Below are 17,124 nucleotides of genomic sequence, written 5' to 3' on the forward strand. Positions count from 1 at the left end.
TCTCTTATTAATTGAAGAGTGTCTTAACCTATTCAACTACATGCATATATAGGTTGGTAACTTTTGAGTTATATGTGTTAAAGGCTTACAAGTTTTTTAGTTTGTCACATAAGGAGAATTCAAATCGCTTATTTCTTAATTGAAGAATGTCATCTTAACCTATTCAATTGCATGACAAAAGTTTGACAACTATTGAGTTATGTTAAAACTAACAAGTTCTTCAGTTTGTTCGACATGCGATATATGGCGCTGTAGCAATTTAAATTTGAGTTTTTCATGCTTGTATAAATATTTGTAAAGAATATTATCATCTTTGAGTTAAGGTAAGATATTTTGTTCTAATTGGACAGACCATATTGAGTGTAAGCTTATATTTTAAAGTATTTTTATTACCATTTCCACACAATTTCTGTCTTTTCATTTTTTTTAGGAGGATTGAACTTCAAACCTAACATAGATACTATACCAATTTAAAATATGTTCATTTTGACATAGAAGGACTTATTAGAAGAAGGGAGAAGGGTGTGCAGGAGAGCAGACTCTTCTTCTCAACTCCTTTGTATATAATCTAGTTCTACACATTAATGATGGTTTTAATTATTGGATAATTATTACTAGTAGTAATAATTAAGTATATAGCAACGTTTAAGAAAACGGCAAATACAATAAAATCTATGATAGACTTATATCGCTAAGTAGACTTTAATTCTTATTGATATTTTTTGACATAACCTTTGAAAAATCAAGAGCGGTGATTTCCTATCTTTTTGCTATAGTCTTTGACATAAACATAGTCCTCTTTTTCTACACAATACTACCAAAAGATACAACTCCATCAAAGATATGTGGAATGCTGAAAATTTGAAATGGGACCTTTTTCGAGAAGACCGTGAGAGAAGTGTGTAGACACATTTGTGGAATGAGATCAAAATCATCCTCAATTCCCCCTTGCTTGATCATGGCTAGGATCCTTCCTATTTGGAGCTTGAATACCAATGGTAGCTTCATGATTGCCTCCATTAAAAGGCTTTACATAACAGTAATCAAGCCGATCTTAACAATTCTAACGAGCAAATTTATCAAAATCTTTGGAAGTCGATCATCCCCCAAAAATGCAAATTCTTTATTTGGTCTCTCTTTCATGAATGAATGTATCAACACAACTGAACATTTACAAAGGAGACTTCCATCGTGGAGCTTGAAACCATCCTTGTGTCTTATGTGCAAAACCGCCGATGAAGACAGAAATCATCTTTTATCTCTTGTCCACTTGTAAATGGTATATGGAAAAATGTTGGTGTTCTGCTTAACCATTCCTTCATTTTTTAGAACACTGTCTCCCTTTGCAAATATATGTGCAAATCAAAGGTGAAAACAAATAAGCAAATTATTATCTTCAACACAGTAGTTATCACCCTTTGATCCATATGGAATGAAAGAAATAAGAGGATTTTCAATGATTTAGAAAGATCACCTTGTGATTTAGGAAGATATTCAAGCTCTTACGAGTTTTTGGACCAATCGTTCTCCTCTGTTGAGAAACTACTCGATCAGTAGCATTGCTTTAAATTTAAATGCTTTTTAATTCTGACTTGTGAGTCTCTTGGACTTCTCTCTAGCACTTTTTGTACTTTTTTGACTTCTCATACTTTTCTCTCTTATATATTAATGAAGCAGAAATAACAGGGGTGCTAAGGAGGTGTCCACCTAGTGGAGATGTCCTGGTACATCTGACTCATCGTATATCGTTTTTTTAAAAAAAAAAGATAGTCGACTATTTTTGTTATATTTGTAAATTTTTTAAATGTTGCTATATAGTTAATTATTTTGAATCTAATTGATAGTCTCTCAATTTTCTTTAGATAACCTACCCTGTGGGACAATGCATGGTTACGTTGATACATCGTGCACTAACCTAACGCAAATGCATGCTTTAATTTCCAACGCATGTTTGTAGTGAACATGTGACTTTTATTTAGCTTAGTAACCAACAAAGTATTGGATGTCCAAACCTCACTATTTTTTCAACGTTACAAAAAATAATGATAAGAACAAACAAACTAACATAAAGGTATGTACGTAGCTTATGTTAAAACGTATCAAATACTTTTGTTCAACTTGAGAAAATATTAGGTTTAACTTATTCTCCGTCCCTTTACGATTGATGATTCTTCCATAATTGTAAAATAAGTACGTCGAGTGAAAGTAGACAATATTTTATTTAACGAGTGCAAGTAAATTCTTTCTTTTACATTGAAGAATTATAGGGTCTTAATCCTATATAGTTGCCAGGAGGATCATAGTTGCATACAACGAACTGGGACTTCCCTTTACAAGCCACTCTTGCACATCCAAGATGCACGGAGGTTCGCCACACCACCTGAGTATAGTGTCCACAGTCGCCTCCCTTGCATGAGTTTGATGCATAGTCGTATAAATGCTTTTCTCCCACCCACATCTTTACGCCATCCGCACCGGTGAACTCGGGGTAGTAGCCTACCGCTATGTTTTCACCGTATGGTCCCGTGGAGTGAACCAAGGCGCAATCATTTATCCTTTTGTTGGCGTAGGATTGAGCGTAGGCAGCTACAGTGTTGTTCCATGTCATTGGACCGACGCCGACTGTCGCCCGAGCTTTGTTGTGTAGGGAAATGTAGTCTTGAGCGGAGTTTTGGGCATGTGCTAGGAAGAAGAGGAACATGAAAGTGGGAATGAAAATTGCCATTGGAGGGTTTTGACTTTGAGTTTTCATTTTGATATGTTAGAAAATGAAGAGAAAGATGATTTTTATAGAGATGAAGATCAATTAAATATGGAATGTGATGAAGGAGAGGAAGAAATGTATTTGAAACTGTCTGTATTTTTGCTTCTTTGTTGACCTCTATTTATTAACCTCTATTTCTTTCCTTTTCATTTTGTTTTAATTTGTTACATTAATATACAACTAAGGACTAATAATGATGTGCATCTTAAGAGTATGAATGTCAAACATGTTAATTACACATTATTTTTGGTTGAAATATTAGTTCAATGAATTGCATAAGTTTTAGTTTTTGTGTGTTTTCCCCTTCAAGGATGGAAAAATAGATAACATTGCAATTTTGGAGGTAGGCATTTGAACTGCATTCACCTTATTAACTGAAGTTGAACTTCACCTTATTAACCTCTATTTCTTTCCTTTTTATTTTGTTTTAATTTGTTACATTAATATACAACTAAGGACTAATAATGCTGTGCATCTTATGAGTTTGAATGTCAAACATGTTAATTACACATTATTTTTGGTTGAAATATTAGTTCAATCAATTTCATAAGTTTTAGTTTTCTATGTCTTCCCCTTTGAGGATGGAAAAATATAATAATATTCCAAATTTGGAGGTAGGAATTTGAACTCCATTCACCCTTAACTGAAGTTGAACCCTTACCCACACGTTGAACTAAACAAATTTTTTTATCTTTAACCAATAAAATAAAACTTTGTTTTTTTTATTCAAAAATAGTTTTTCTTACGAGTTCATCGTGTGAATGTGAGGAGAATTTAAACTTAGTGGCAGCCAGAAATCTAGAAAAATTAAGGAATAAATACAAAAATTTGTGAAGAACATATCTTAGATGCAATGTTGAGAATTGAGTTTCAAGTTTAATTGAAAAAATCGACAGGAGCAAGAACTCGATTCTTCTTAAATTTCGACCATGGGATTTTGTGTCCAGAAACCACTTTGCAATCTAGCAAATAGCCTAAAGCTTTATTCAAATGCTATAAAACTATCTTTTTTAGGATGACTTACTCAAAGAAAAGTACAGAGAGTAATGATTCAAAACCTTTCAACCCTTTCAACCCTTTCTCTTAGAGACCTAAACTTACATTCATCCTTAATTGGAAACTAAACAAAGAACAACAGGAGAGGTAAGAAAAAAACAATAGTAATAATAAGGGATGAAGAAATTACAATTGCCTTTTGGAAATGAAGATAAGAGGTGGAACGAATCTGAGAAAGGCGAGATTTGGAGGCTTCAATGGTAGATTCCAAAGAGTGGTCGTAGCCCATTTGTCGTGTAGTAGAAGAGGTACAGGCGCCGTTGGAGTGGGGAGATGGCCATGAGGAGGCAGTGCCGATGATGGACCTCGTCGTCGTCTGGAGAAGGGAGTTCAAGGAGTTCGGAGATTGGGAGGCAAAAGGGAAGAAATCTGAAAGGGGAGGCGAAAGGGGAGAACGGGTAGAAAGCAGAAAGAGGAGGCAAAAGGGGAGAAAGACGAAAGAAAGGGGAAAGGGGAGAAGGGAATAAGTTAAAAATCCCTAAAAAAGTTATTATTTTTTTTTATATTAAATATATTATTTTATTTCTATTTTATGATATCAAATAACTGTCGCGAAAAATATTTTCCGAAAATTTCCGTCTTTTCCCGCCAAAAACGCGTTTTTTTCCCTTTCGTGACATTTTTTTTCATCCCTCTATTTTGTGAAATAAATAAATGTCATAGTAGAGGGTTTTTCTTCTAGTGACATTGTCTTGAATTTGAAAGAATTTATCTACTCCAAATCGATAAGAATCGTACTCATCAAATAGTAGTATGAAAAACTCAAGTGGTTTAGGAGGAGTGTCTAAATATTTGTCTTTGTAAAAGTCGTGTAATTCAAGATAGTTGATTCTGGATAAGTTATATATTTTGTGATTCTCTTGAATCTTACTAGCTAAATGATATTGTCACCACGTGCCGAAGACGACGCGGAGCGGCCGACGTCCTCAAAAGAGCTAGTTTTAAAATAAAATAGGAGTCGCCACAAATATTTTTTACGGTGTGATTGGACACCGAAATAAAGTAAACAAAAAAAAAATGGTTGTGAGAAAATTGAGTTGAGTTTGGGAGTCATTTGTGTGTGGGGAAGTATTAGCACCTCACAACACCCATTTTAAAAACGGTGGTCAAATTTCAAATCTTAAATTGAAAATATTTTTTCATTTATTTTTAAACTAATGTCTTATTCTACCCCTCGTTACTTCAATGTTTGAAGCAATGATCTCATAAAATAAGTGGAATAATATTCCATTAATTAAGACTACATATTTAAGGAAAGTTTCTCACTTTAAGATAATGAGAAATTATTACAATTTCTCAAAATCTATCGTAGGCTAATTTTTGAATAAAGATTTTTTTTAAACATTAATTAAATTCATTTTTTCTTATAATCAAATCTCGGACTTCCAAAGATATTGATCCCTTACCTCAAGAATCTAAAAATAACGGACTTCCAGTAAGTTCTAGATTCCATCGTATGATTTTTTTTAAGGAAAACAGTATAAGTTTTTTAGAAAAGACTGGTTTAGGAAATCTTATGAAATCATATCTTAAATTTTGAAGGTTTTGAAAAACATAAAACATTTATAGCATTAGAGACAAATTTGCTAAATGATTATGTGTATACAACAATAATTATGATATAGCAATGTGAATAGTAAAAGAAAGGAAACATAATAACAATAAAAAAAAAAGAAAGAAAGAAAGAAACAAAAAAGAGGAGTGAACAAAGAAAGAAATAATAAGAAGAAGTAGAAGAAGAAAAACAACAAGAAAAAAGAAAAAGAACCCTAATAGTAATAAAATATAATATAATAATAAATGATGATAATAATAATAATAATGGTGATAACGATAATGATAATGACAAAATTTTCTCTATCCTCGTTCTTTATCTCTATATTTTAGATAAAAGAAAATAAAGATAAAGAGTTGAGATTGTTGAGCAAGAAATTTCGGCCAATTAAATTTTGCCACATCATCACAACAAATATTCGATAATTATATTTTATTGGATTTAGAAATAAAACATCATAAGTTAAGAAATCGTACTTTTCGCTTTTTTTAATAATTTGTCATTAACTCACGTGAAATGATACCATATTTTATTACTTTTAGTGTTATATATTTTCATTGTTGTTCAAACGTCCTTATGCTTAACTCTACTCAACGTTACAATATTTAACTTGCACTAGCATCGATCGAACTCTTAACTTTTCGAAAATATATTATGAATGTAAATAGAACTAATTACTACCGGATGTGGTAGCTAGACAAAAATAGACAATAATAAAGTTATAGATTAAGAATGAGAAAATAAAATTAAAAGAAAATATTTAAAATTTTCAATTGTAAATATATATAATATATGGTTTCTTTTAGTTACAAGTGGATAGATCTACAATTTTGATTAATATAGAATGCATTTGGTTCAACATTTTCGAATGGATATCACAACATTATGAGGAAGATATTGTTGAGGCTCACTAATTGATGGCATATGGTTATTAAATATACGGTCTTTTTGCTTTCTACATCATGCACTTGCAATCTCACTACTCTTTCCCATTTCCACTTCAAACACGTCCACGTTTTCTATTCTCCTTAATTAGAACAAAGATATGCATCATATATATTTTCAAAACAAACTAAACAATAATAAATGAATATATATAAATATAACTTAGTAACTCATCTCATCTCATCTCCTCTCCACCTCATTTTAAGCAAGATTTTAAGAAAAACAATGGAGACATCCATCCTTGAGGATACAAATTATATGTGATAGAATTTGCAATTAACTTTTGAACTTTCCATTATAAAATTTTTGTTCTCAAACTTTTACCAATCTTAAAATTGAGCTCTCAAGTTTACTAGTTATAGAAATTGGATTCTCATGGGTAGAAATTGACCTTTCAATCTTAAACAATTGGTACCAATTTCTACCATCATATAAGTTTGGAATTCCAATTTTAACATGTGTACAAATTTGAGAGTTGAATTGTGCAACTAATTAACGGTAATTTTTGCAATTTGCTCTTAAAAATTGTAAAAGAAAAAAAAATCATAATTTTCATAAACCAAAAACTAAAAATCAAATAGCAATCAAACGAGACCTTCTTAAATAATTCATCTTTATTTTACAATACTAATTTTTAATAAAAAGACTATCGTGTGCAAATAAACAAACTCTACTTAAAACTTCAAATTCTTTGCATATTTTAGGGTTGACAAGAACAATGGCAAATTAAGAGGTTTACTTTGGAAAAATAGCAAATTTATTTTTAAATTGTTAGAATAGTAAAACTAAAAAATCTGAAAAAAAAAAATAAATAAATAGAACAATGTCTCAATGCCCCTACCCAATTCAAAATCAGTTCTAAATACAATTGTTCACCTAAAACCCAAATACACTGTAATTAAATAACACATCCTTGTTAAAATTGTGCATGTTTAGGTATTCAAAGTCGAAAAGAATCCAGCTTCACTACCTTCCACTTTTGTATATTCCACCAAATCTTCAAAGTCTTCGATTATTTGCAGAAAAGATTGGAGCTACAAGTTTCGTCCTCCTCGAAACCTTCAAAGTCTTCATACATTCAGTGCAAATCAAAAAAATTCCTTCTTGTCAACCATCTTCTTCATCAAACCAATTATAGATTCTTTTTCGTTTTGTGCAAAGGTGAGCTTCTTCAACAGATTTTCTTCTTCGCTCATTTAAATTACAACAACAATATATCCGCTTAATTTTTAGAAAACATACAATGTATGTCACAAAACCCCAACAACAACAAAGTCACTAAAATCCAGTGACTGAGGGTGGAAGTTTTGGCATAATCGGTGAACAAATGCAGACGAAGGAGACCGATGCGGCTGGGCATGCGACGCGCGAAGGAACAAGTGGCACAAAGGCGTTCAACTTTGGATGAAGTAAACATGCGACTAGCGACGTGCAGCAAATGAGATGTTTCCTTGCAGCTTAGTTCTTGATCAACATAATGGAGGAGATGGCTACAAAGTTGGAGATCTCGACTGGACGAAGAACACTCGAACAGAGATGAAGGTGTCGATGGCGGCTAAAGTTTGGTGAGAGTGAAGAAGATGTTGATGAATAGTAATAATAATATTAGTATATTATTATTTTCCCTTACATATCTTCCTTTTCCTTTTTGTCTTCTCCAATTTAAATAAAACAAATCTTTTCTTTTCAATTAATTCTTTCCAAAAATAAAATATTCATTTTTTATAAATATTTTGGATATATTCTAAAAAATAAAATATTCATTTTTTATAAATATTTTGGATATATTCTAAAAGGTTAAATTTAAGTTTGTTATTATTTTGGAGATATAAAGATAATCTTAGCTGGTTAAATTCAAACTATTTTTATAAATTTTTAAATCAATTTTAATAGTTTGGTGGTTTCGAATCAAAATTTAAAATTTTATTTTAAAATAACAATTATGAAAAATAGATAAAGGATATTAACAAGATAATCCTAAAATTTTGAAATTATATTTGACATTATTTTAGGAAATTAATCAAGTACCACAATTGTAGAGGAAAATCAAAATTTTCTTAGAATAATCATATATACATTACGTGCATCATAATTATATAATTATAGGGGTAAGATACAATTTTAATTTTAACAATTTTAATTTTAACCCCCACAACTAAATAAATTGTTAATTACTTGATTTGAAACCTACAAACTACAAAATCTGGAATAAGTTGTAGGCTTAAATCTAGGGATGTTTCAATCAAATTCATTTCAAAAGTAAATATTCATTTAATATTTTTACACAACTGAATGATTTGCAAATACATCATAATTATGGTTATATTCTATCATTTTAACCTATATCTATCGGATAAGAATTTTCCTCTATACAAGTAAAATCAACTAAAAATATTTTTTTTTTAAAAAAAAGTGAAATTCTTATATTTATATTTAACACAATTTTAGAGAATGATCTAAAATTTAAATTCAAATTATTATTAAAACTATATCATGTATTATTGGTTAAGATTTACCAAATTTGAATGTTATTTACAAAATATAGTGAATTTGTGTTATTTTCAATATCATGTCTCGTTTTTTTTTACCTATTGAAATAAATTGTATTTGGAATATGTGAAATCAAGATGAGTAATGATACCACGTCTTGATGACCAAATTTTTTATCTTTTTTTGTGTGTCCAAAATCTGTTGATTGGAATATGTTTGTATAATAGATGACTATAAAATTTTAAAGATTGTGGATCACAATTATGATGTATTTGAGACTCTTACTATGTGAAAATAAACGTAGATATTAACATAATTTAAAAACACTTCTCAAAATAATTATTCATGGCACAATAAAATAATTTTTTAAAAATAAAAATAAATCAATTAGCACGATCTGAGGAGAAGATAAAAATTTTAATTCAATTTGTTAGGAGCAATAAGTATTTTGGAGGTATTTAAATATAAAATTTAAATTCAATAATTTTATAAATATTTTGAAATATAAATAATCCAAAAATTTTAATTTTATGTTTGTCATTATTTTAGAGATATCAATCCAATAACACGATTTTAGGAGAATTTACAAGAATTTAAAATCAAATTTTAAATGGTAGTAAATAATATCTATAGAAAATGTTCCTAATTTAATGATAATTACATAACAAGATTATTGGCGTTATGTTACCATTTATTCCCTAAAATAATTCTTAACAATTTATTATTATTAATATGATCAATCCGAATATAGAATAATTGCTATATGCATAACTATAGGTAAAATATATTATTTTAAATTCAAATTTTTGAATCTTCTAATGAAACTTACAATTAAGCAATATGATAATCTGTTATAAATTTAAGGCATGAATCTAGAATTTAGTTAAATGAGATCGATAGATAAAATAAATACTTATTTAATATTATTATAAAATTGAATGATATTTAAATATATCGTAATCGTAATTATGTGTTATGTTCTATTGTTTTACGGTTCACAAATACATTGTAATTAACAAAGTGATATTCATTCTATCAAGGGGTAAAATCGGCTGAAAAATTCTCAAAAAAAGATATATGTTTTACAATTTTGCTAAAATTAAAATTATTTTGTAAATTTGCTATTTTTCAAACTGCACTATCTTATTTTGTCATTCTTACAAATTTCTCCGTATTTTATGGATGATAGGTCTCTTCGATCTCTTGTAAACATGGATAGAATAATTAGTTTTAAAAAATAAACAACCCCAACATAAACGTTTTGGGAAAAACGTTTTGAAAAATTGAAAAGTGGAGAAACCTTCCATGGCTTTGTTCAATTTCCAAATTATCTCTTCTTTTTTCTTTTGAAATAAGCTACTTAAAACTTAGGAAAATTAGTATGTTTTATCCAAACGTTTTCTTCCAACTAATTAATACATCAAACTACATATTTCCAAAAAAGAAGTGCAAGAAAAATGGAGTACAATTATAGAAGACAAAACAGAAAGATGGAGACGAAGGATAGGTTTTGACTAGAAAGTTGATATAACAGCAAATATTGTTTGAAGGAGAGTGAGAACAATAACCAAGGTTGCAGCAAAGACAGAGATACTAGCCCATGGCGTATTGAAATAGTTATGTTTCAACGAAGCTTTTAACTTATTCCACCGTCTATCACGATGCTCACATAATGCTTTGCTGATACCCTGGAATTTCTTGAAATACTCACTATTATTATCTGACCTATTGACAAATTTACTGAGATTGTTAAACAATTTTGAAACTTCTTTATGGCTACCGCCAATATCGTTGACTATGATTCCTGCCTTCTCAAGTAAACTCACGTCTTTTTCTGTGCTTATCAAATAATCCATAAATAAGATATATGAGATTACCTTCATTTCTTTATAAATTTTGTCCATATGCTCATACGCTATCAAGTTTCGAGTAATAGTTTCGAAGTAATGGTCAATAACTATAGGTGGGATTTCCAAAACCCCATTTTTGAAGGTTATGTTGGTTATAATTGGAAGCTTTTTTGGCTTCTTGAATGTGACTCCAGCCTCAGAGAGCTCAGTTATGGATGGAGGAATATACATCTTTTTCTCATGGTCATTTTCCCCATGCTTCTTATTTCGTCTAAAACATGAGCACAAATTATTCTTCACCTTCAAATAGGTTTGTTTGAAGATTGAAAGAGTCTTCTGATTATCTCTATTTTCCGCATGAACCTTCTTCTTCTCACTTGTTTCGTTGTGACATTCGTCATCATTTGAACTTGAGTTTTCGTAGTATAGTGTTAAGAAATCCAGCAAGTGCTTGGGGTAAAACTCATGCAAAGTAATTGATCTTTTACCAAGCTGTACATAATCTTTTACCCACCCAAGACGAAGATTCTCAAATGTAAGCTCTAGAAAGGGGATAAAGAGGGAATTCTTATCTAGGATTGGGGATTTACGGTTTAGAATTAGGGATTTGGACTGATTGTTATCTCGTGGTATTAGATCAAACAAAAGTTGAAGAATGAAGAACGGAAGTTGATTTTCGAGCTTTATCAAGTCAAAATATACATCAGGAATTATTCCTTGATAATAAAAGAGAAGGTCAACATTTTGATCAATTTTAGAGAACTTATGGTCATCTGAAGTAGTTATGTTATGAACAAGTATAAAGAGTTCTACTATGAAACAACCATCCACAAGCATCATCTTTACAAACTCGTGGTCGTCCATGTCTATCGGATCGGCATAACAACTACGGGCTCGACCTACATAAAATTGAGTGATTTCCACAAGGTTCTCCAATAACTTCTCCCCATAACTATCATCAAAACGACGTAGAAAGTTACGAAGACCTTGAAGCTTATAACATTCTGTAGCATTCAAATCCTTAGAACCATGATGTAGAGGGCCAATGGAAATGACTTGAGGAACATAGGCTGTCATATTCATTTGACATAGCAATTTGGGAACTCTATAAATGTTGCATTCTGTGTTAACAACATGTAGTTGTTTCAACTTGCTCTTTATTGATATCACAATATCACGACAATCATTATTCTCACCAACTTCCATTTCCACGGTTTCAAATCTCCTTAAACAACAAACAACACATCCAAATATATATAGTTTAATAATACTGAATGAAATAACACATACCAATAATGTTTACTTTTCCAAACAAAACGCATGATTCAATTTAGCCTTAATTAATCAAAGTCAATATTTGTAAAAAAATTGTTTTAATGTCGGTGTTTTAATCGACAAAACTGTTAAAAATATATACATAAACTCAATATAACAAAATTTCAGTATAGAGGAAGATAGTAGTCTATCAATTAGTAAATATTTACAAACAAACAAATCTTTTAATTAAAACACAATATCTATGTATACAATTTATTGCTTTAACAGATATTTTGAAATTGGAAGCACTTCATTCTCAGTATTATTTTCTATTTTAAACTTAAATACATCTATATGTCTCCAATCCCTCCTTGAAAACAAAGACATGCTAGAAAAGGTAAAGATCATTTCTAGAAACCAAGTTGTAATAATGTAAATTGAAAATACATCGACCAAAAAGAATAAGATATAAGAACTCAAACGAATTCGAACCAAAGCTAAAAAGAAATACAAGGAATAAATATTATAAAAACTATATACACATAAAAGGAAGAGTTTGATAAATTGAGGAAATTAGAAAGGAAGAAAGGAAAGAAGTGAAAGAGTACCTGCTTGCTTCTGTGTGCAAACTTGTATGGAAGGAAGAGAGAAATTTGGGAATAATTAACTAACTAGATGATTAAGAGAAGACGGGTTGTGAAAATGGAACTCTTTGCTTGCATTTACTACGTACGCAGGTTTTCTGATAACTAACAAAAGGGTGATTGTTGGATATATATATATAACGTAATATTTAAGAACACAGACCCCATCGAGGTTTTGTATTAGTTAAGTTTATTGAGTATATATTTCTTTCTTGAATTAATCAATCAATCAAGAAATATCATGCAAGAAAAGAATCAGCTTTACGATCATAGCAATTGGCTAGAGGTCCATATATAGAATAATTATTGTTGAATGATAGGAAATTTTATCTCAGAATCAATTAGCAACGAAGAAAAATAGTTCATCTATCTTTTCAAAATCAATTTGATTTTTCTAAAACAAAGCATCCACGAGACTCACAGGCAACTCCAATAATTACCCCTTCATGTTCATAGGTACGTAGGATAATTATATTGTTACGCAAAAATCCTTGTTTACTACATAAGCAGTTGATGTAACAATTTTTGTATGTATATTGACAATACCACTCACTATTTTTTGTGCCTCATTGTAGGATATGTTAGACATTAGAATCTTACCTAACGTAGGTTGAAGCTAACCTAGCGTGAGTGAAGTAATTTGAAAAATCGAACCAAAACTCCTGAAACTGATCCAACCTTGGCAGACAAGGGGCAGATTGAAAGAATAGTGAAATTCCACCCAATCCAACCCAACGTATGCATTTCGTTTTATACTCATAAATGTAATATAATTATTATATTATTAATACTTCATTTTTTTTTCTATTAAAAAGTTAGTGAATACCACGCGTGAGTTTCATGGTTTGATGGACACTAACGAGACACTAATACTGATGTATGACATTTTGATGTATTTAAAATATTTTCAAACACTTTTTAAAAACAGGTTAAATCTTATTTATATATTTGGATGACTACCCATTACCCTTACTTTATATAAAATATTCTACATCGATCCTTTGAAATATATAACTTTTACAAAGCTATTGTAGAGAAGAAGGAACGAGAAATGAGAGGGACCTCTCTCTTCATGATCCAAATAATTGAACCAAATATAATATATGCAGTTCTAGCAATTGAAGCTGGAAAAGTGAGATAGTGGTGGTGGAAAGAACTATCTGAGAAGAAATTTGTATATCAAACCCACGGCACAACTAATCGATCCACAAAATGAATATTGGGATATGCATAAAATGATGTTTGGAAGTGGCAGGACTCAGGAGTGAGAACAAAAAACAAAAACCCATAGAAGCTAAGGAAATTATAATTGGACTCACTTGAGCTTAGATTTTGATGAGCTTTGAAGCGGCTTTGCAATTGGTCGAGCAGGGGCACCTCTAGCAACCTTCTTCACATCATACTTAACCGATGAGAAAGCACAGATCACAGCGAGAATCATTGTAGGATAAACATAAACAGCTTTTACAGGATCTGTGTTCACAGGTTTTCCCAGGATTCCTTCCTTAACAAGACCCCAAATTACCAAAAGAGTTCCAAACATGCTCATCCTCCCGGGCTTCAAAAGACCAACAAATGCTCCCGCCACTGAGAAATAGCTTCCCGCAAGAACCTGAGTCCAAGGAACATGTCAATCAATACAGCCTGAAAATACTGCTAGTTATTACCGAGCCTTCATCTTGGAAGAAAAATAACAATGACAGGATCGAAAGGGTTTTTCTTCATAATAGCAGAAGTGGAATGATTCATCTGAAGTGATTTGTGCATCAGTAAGCAATTTCTCCAAAAAATAACAAAATAAACGTCCAGCATCACAAAAAAACATGTGTGTATGTTGCAAGGAAATTCCTTAATCAGATGGAATATTTAAATCAATTGACTTACTCGATTAAGAAGGATTTCTGCAAAACCTTCAAGAAGAAAGATTAGAAAACCAGTTTTTTCAAAGTACCACGATAATGATATCAATATTTTGAAATAAAATACCAAGCCAGGATACAAAATAGACTATCTTGCAGTCCAAATAGGCTCCTCTAAAAAGGATTCTCTGGTGCTCAGGAGGATAGCAAATTCTCAAAGTTATCCCTTCGCAATATATACCTCACTGGTGGCAGAAGTTGAACAGCAGCAAAATGATAGGGAAGTTATGCTCGGGGCCTTGAAGGAGTATGAGCAGTAACGGCAACAATAATTAAGTATGACAGAATTTAGAAAACAACGAGAAGTCCAATTTGCAGTCAATGACTAAGAATATCCTTAAAACAAAAGCTCCAGGGACCTCAGGTTAAGCATCCAAGTCCTACGTCGGATCCCAGAGATTGGTCAATTTTAGGTCAATGAGCCTACTGGCTTGGTGGCAAACTGGCTTATCATTTGCTTCTACCAAACACGGTGTTTGTTCACCTAGTTTTTCATGCTCCCAAGTGAGATAGGTTCCTGGACACACTTTTCCAGTGTTTTCAACTCAAGAAAGTCTCTTCTAACATAGTATTGTTGGTCCACTATTTGGGCTAGGGAATCAGTTGGCGGTTAGGAAAAAGCATTTAGATTATACTATATAAGCACTTTTTGGTTAAAATCTTAAGCAGAAGGGATAGTGAAGTGAATAAATAAGATGTTCTGTCAGATTCCCAATTGTCCCAAATGGTTTCCAAAAGAAAACTTCAGGAAGCCTGTCCAGTTAGCTAACCACGTTGAGAAATTTTAAAATAAACCATAATTTGCTTTATCAAAATAAGGGCCTAAATCCAAGATAGAACCATGTATTAGATCAAAAGTTACCAATTGAATAAAAAAGGTAAACAGGGAGGTCAAGCAAAATAACCTCCAAGCGCTGAAGATCAGTGACAGCAGAGGCTTCCTTAATGTTAGTCAAATTATAGATGTCGAACAAATTACTCCAGCTAGGAACTGTCAAGTTCATGACAAGCCCATTCACAACTGCTCCAGGATAGAGAAGTGCCTTAACTACAGGTGCAGGAAATACTTCACTTGCAATCAACTGGGATGAAGTTACGTGCAAAGGGCTCGTACACATGCCAGATCTGCATGAGATCCTGAGAAGACACATTTTGAATTATGTAATGTGCACATCCATCATACACCAAAGGCTACGTCAACATGGATGTTCCAAACTTGCAGAAAATAAATATCACAAAGTCAAATATTTGGACAAAGGAACAATGTTTTTTTCTATTATTAAACTTTTAGTAGCCAAGAATCATAATTTCAAAGAATGGAAATGTATAGTACAGGATATTGGAACTTGGAAGGAATATATAACTAATATCCGATGAAGCATCGTGTAAAATGAAAGCAAGAAATTCACAGTCGTTCATTTCCTTATTTTCTCCAAATTTTATTTCTAGATAACATAAGCATATTGATCTCAAAGCAAACACACACATTAGGCAGTTCCTTGATCCATTTTCTTAATTGATTTAAGGATAATGGAATCTCAAACCTATAGAAAATGCTACATATTAATTCAATTGAGATCCATAAACCATAATCCTTCCTTTCTACAGAAGAGCCCTTAATTCGCAAGAAGTGGAAGCACATTGGACCGAAGATTCAAATAGATAAAAGAAATGGCACAAACTTAAGCTATTCAATCTTTTTCATCCCACTCTTCAACACTCTCTTCCTAGTGTGTCCTCGAATAATAGTTTTAATTCACAAAACTCAACACATAAACTAAAACTAATCCTAAACAGAGGACAAAATTCAGTGTTTACAATTAGTTTAATCAAGAATCAGAAATTCAAAATTATACAAACAAGTGAAGAAACATATACCAAAGTATGAACAACAAACTAAAGTGAAAGAAGCAAGAGAGTTAATGAGAAGCTGTTCAAAATTGTAACTGGAAGTAAACATTAGTAAAGAGAAACAGTTCTAATCCGTCCTAACTCCGAGTACAAAATCATTAGGAGTTTCAGAGGTTAAAAAAGTGGAAGAAAGTGAAAACACACCTGAAGAGCGGGATCTGAAGTATGATAAGTAAGAAATAGACGCGAGATGCAATTGAAGAAAGATTCCTAATCCAACTCTTTGATGCGGTTGATGTCGATGATGACGTTGAGGTTGCCATGGTTGACAACTTGAGACTAGAGAAAGAAAAGAGTAAAGTTCAGACGGTGGAGATAGGAAGAAATAGGATCTGGGTAACGGCGGTTTAATTAGAAATCGATCGGGAACCAAAAGAGATGTTGAAATCGGAAATATTGTCAACAGGCAGTGTTTCATTTCAAGGACCAAATTCGAAACAGGAGAGAGAGAATGTTTAATGGGCTGGGCCTCGTTTTGGACTCTGATCCAGCTTTTTGAAAATAGGCCCAAGTCCAAAGTAGAAATTCTACACTGAAAGGCAAGAAAATATGGTGTATTATTTGGGATTACTCGTTATAGCAAGAGTTTCATCTAATTCATTAGTTACAACATTAAATACACATTTTCCTTTAATAAACAATCTTCCACTTTATTGATACATAAACAACTACATTGTCTGTTTTTTTTTGGATGGATTAGGTGATACTATCGTACTAGTACTCCATTTGCCAA

The 17,124-nt window shown here is 31.5% G+C and overlaps 3 protein-coding genes and 1 long non-coding RNA gene across 5 annotated transcripts; 1 reads left to right on the forward strand and 3 right to left on the reverse strand.

Moving 5' to 3' along the window:
• Window positions 1–2,248: 2,248 nt before the first annotated feature.
• On the reverse strand, window positions 2,249–2,725 carry LOC116402142 (basic form of pathogenesis-related protein 1-like). The gene has a single exon (XM_031881204.1). It carries the CDS (start codon window positions 2,723–2,725, stop codon window positions 2,249–2,251), a length of 477 nt encoding a protein of 158 aa, XP_031737064.1.
• A 7,452-nt stretch (window positions 2,726–10,177) lies between these two features.
• On the reverse strand, window positions 10,178–12,842 carry LOC105434669 (UPF0481 protein At3g47200). Its single transcript, XM_011651516.2, has 2 exons — window positions 12,526–12,842; window positions 10,178–11,885 (listed from the first exon to the last, which is right to left on the reverse strand). The coding sequence occupies exon 2, from the start codon at window positions 11,864–11,866 to the stop codon at window positions 10,325–10,327; it is 1,542 nt and encodes a 513-aa protein (XP_011649818.1). The 5' UTR covers window positions 11,867–11,885; window positions 12,526–12,842; the 3' UTR covers window positions 10,178–10,324.
• Window positions 12,843–12,906: 64 nt separating this feature from the next.
• LOC105434668 lies at window positions 12,907–13,839 on the forward strand. Its single transcript, XR_968778.2, has 2 exons — window positions 12,907–13,017; window positions 13,137–13,839. It is a non-coding gene; the product is annotated as an uncharacterized LOC105434668 (long non-coding RNA).
• Window positions 13,644–16,801, reverse strand: LOC101218289. Of its 2 annotated transcripts, none has more exons than XM_004138684.3 (3): window positions 16,536–16,801; window positions 15,386–15,617; window positions 13,644–14,173 (listed from the first exon to the last, which is right to left on the reverse strand). In XM_004138684.3, exons 1-3 carry the CDS (start codon window positions 16,652–16,654, stop codon window positions 13,877–13,879), a joined length of 648 nt encoding a protein of 215 aa, XP_004138732.1. In that variant the 5' UTR covers window positions 16,655–16,801; the 3' UTR covers window positions 13,644–13,876. The 2 variants fall into 2 exon arrangements, with proteins under 2 accessions (XP_004138732.1, XP_031736431.1); XM_031880571.1 differs by having other exon boundaries at window positions 15,386–15,695; window positions 16,536–16,674.
• Between the last annotated feature and the right edge of the window lie 323 nt (window positions 16,802–17,124).

The sequence above is a fragment of the Cucumis sativus genome, chromosome 2, assembly GCF_000004075.3.
Source record: "Cucumis sativus cultivar 9930 chromosome 2, Cucumber_9930_V3, whole genome shotgun sequence".
NCBI classification, from domain to species: Eukaryota; Viridiplantae; Streptophyta; class Magnoliopsida; order Cucurbitales; family Cucurbitaceae; genus Cucumis; species Cucumis sativus.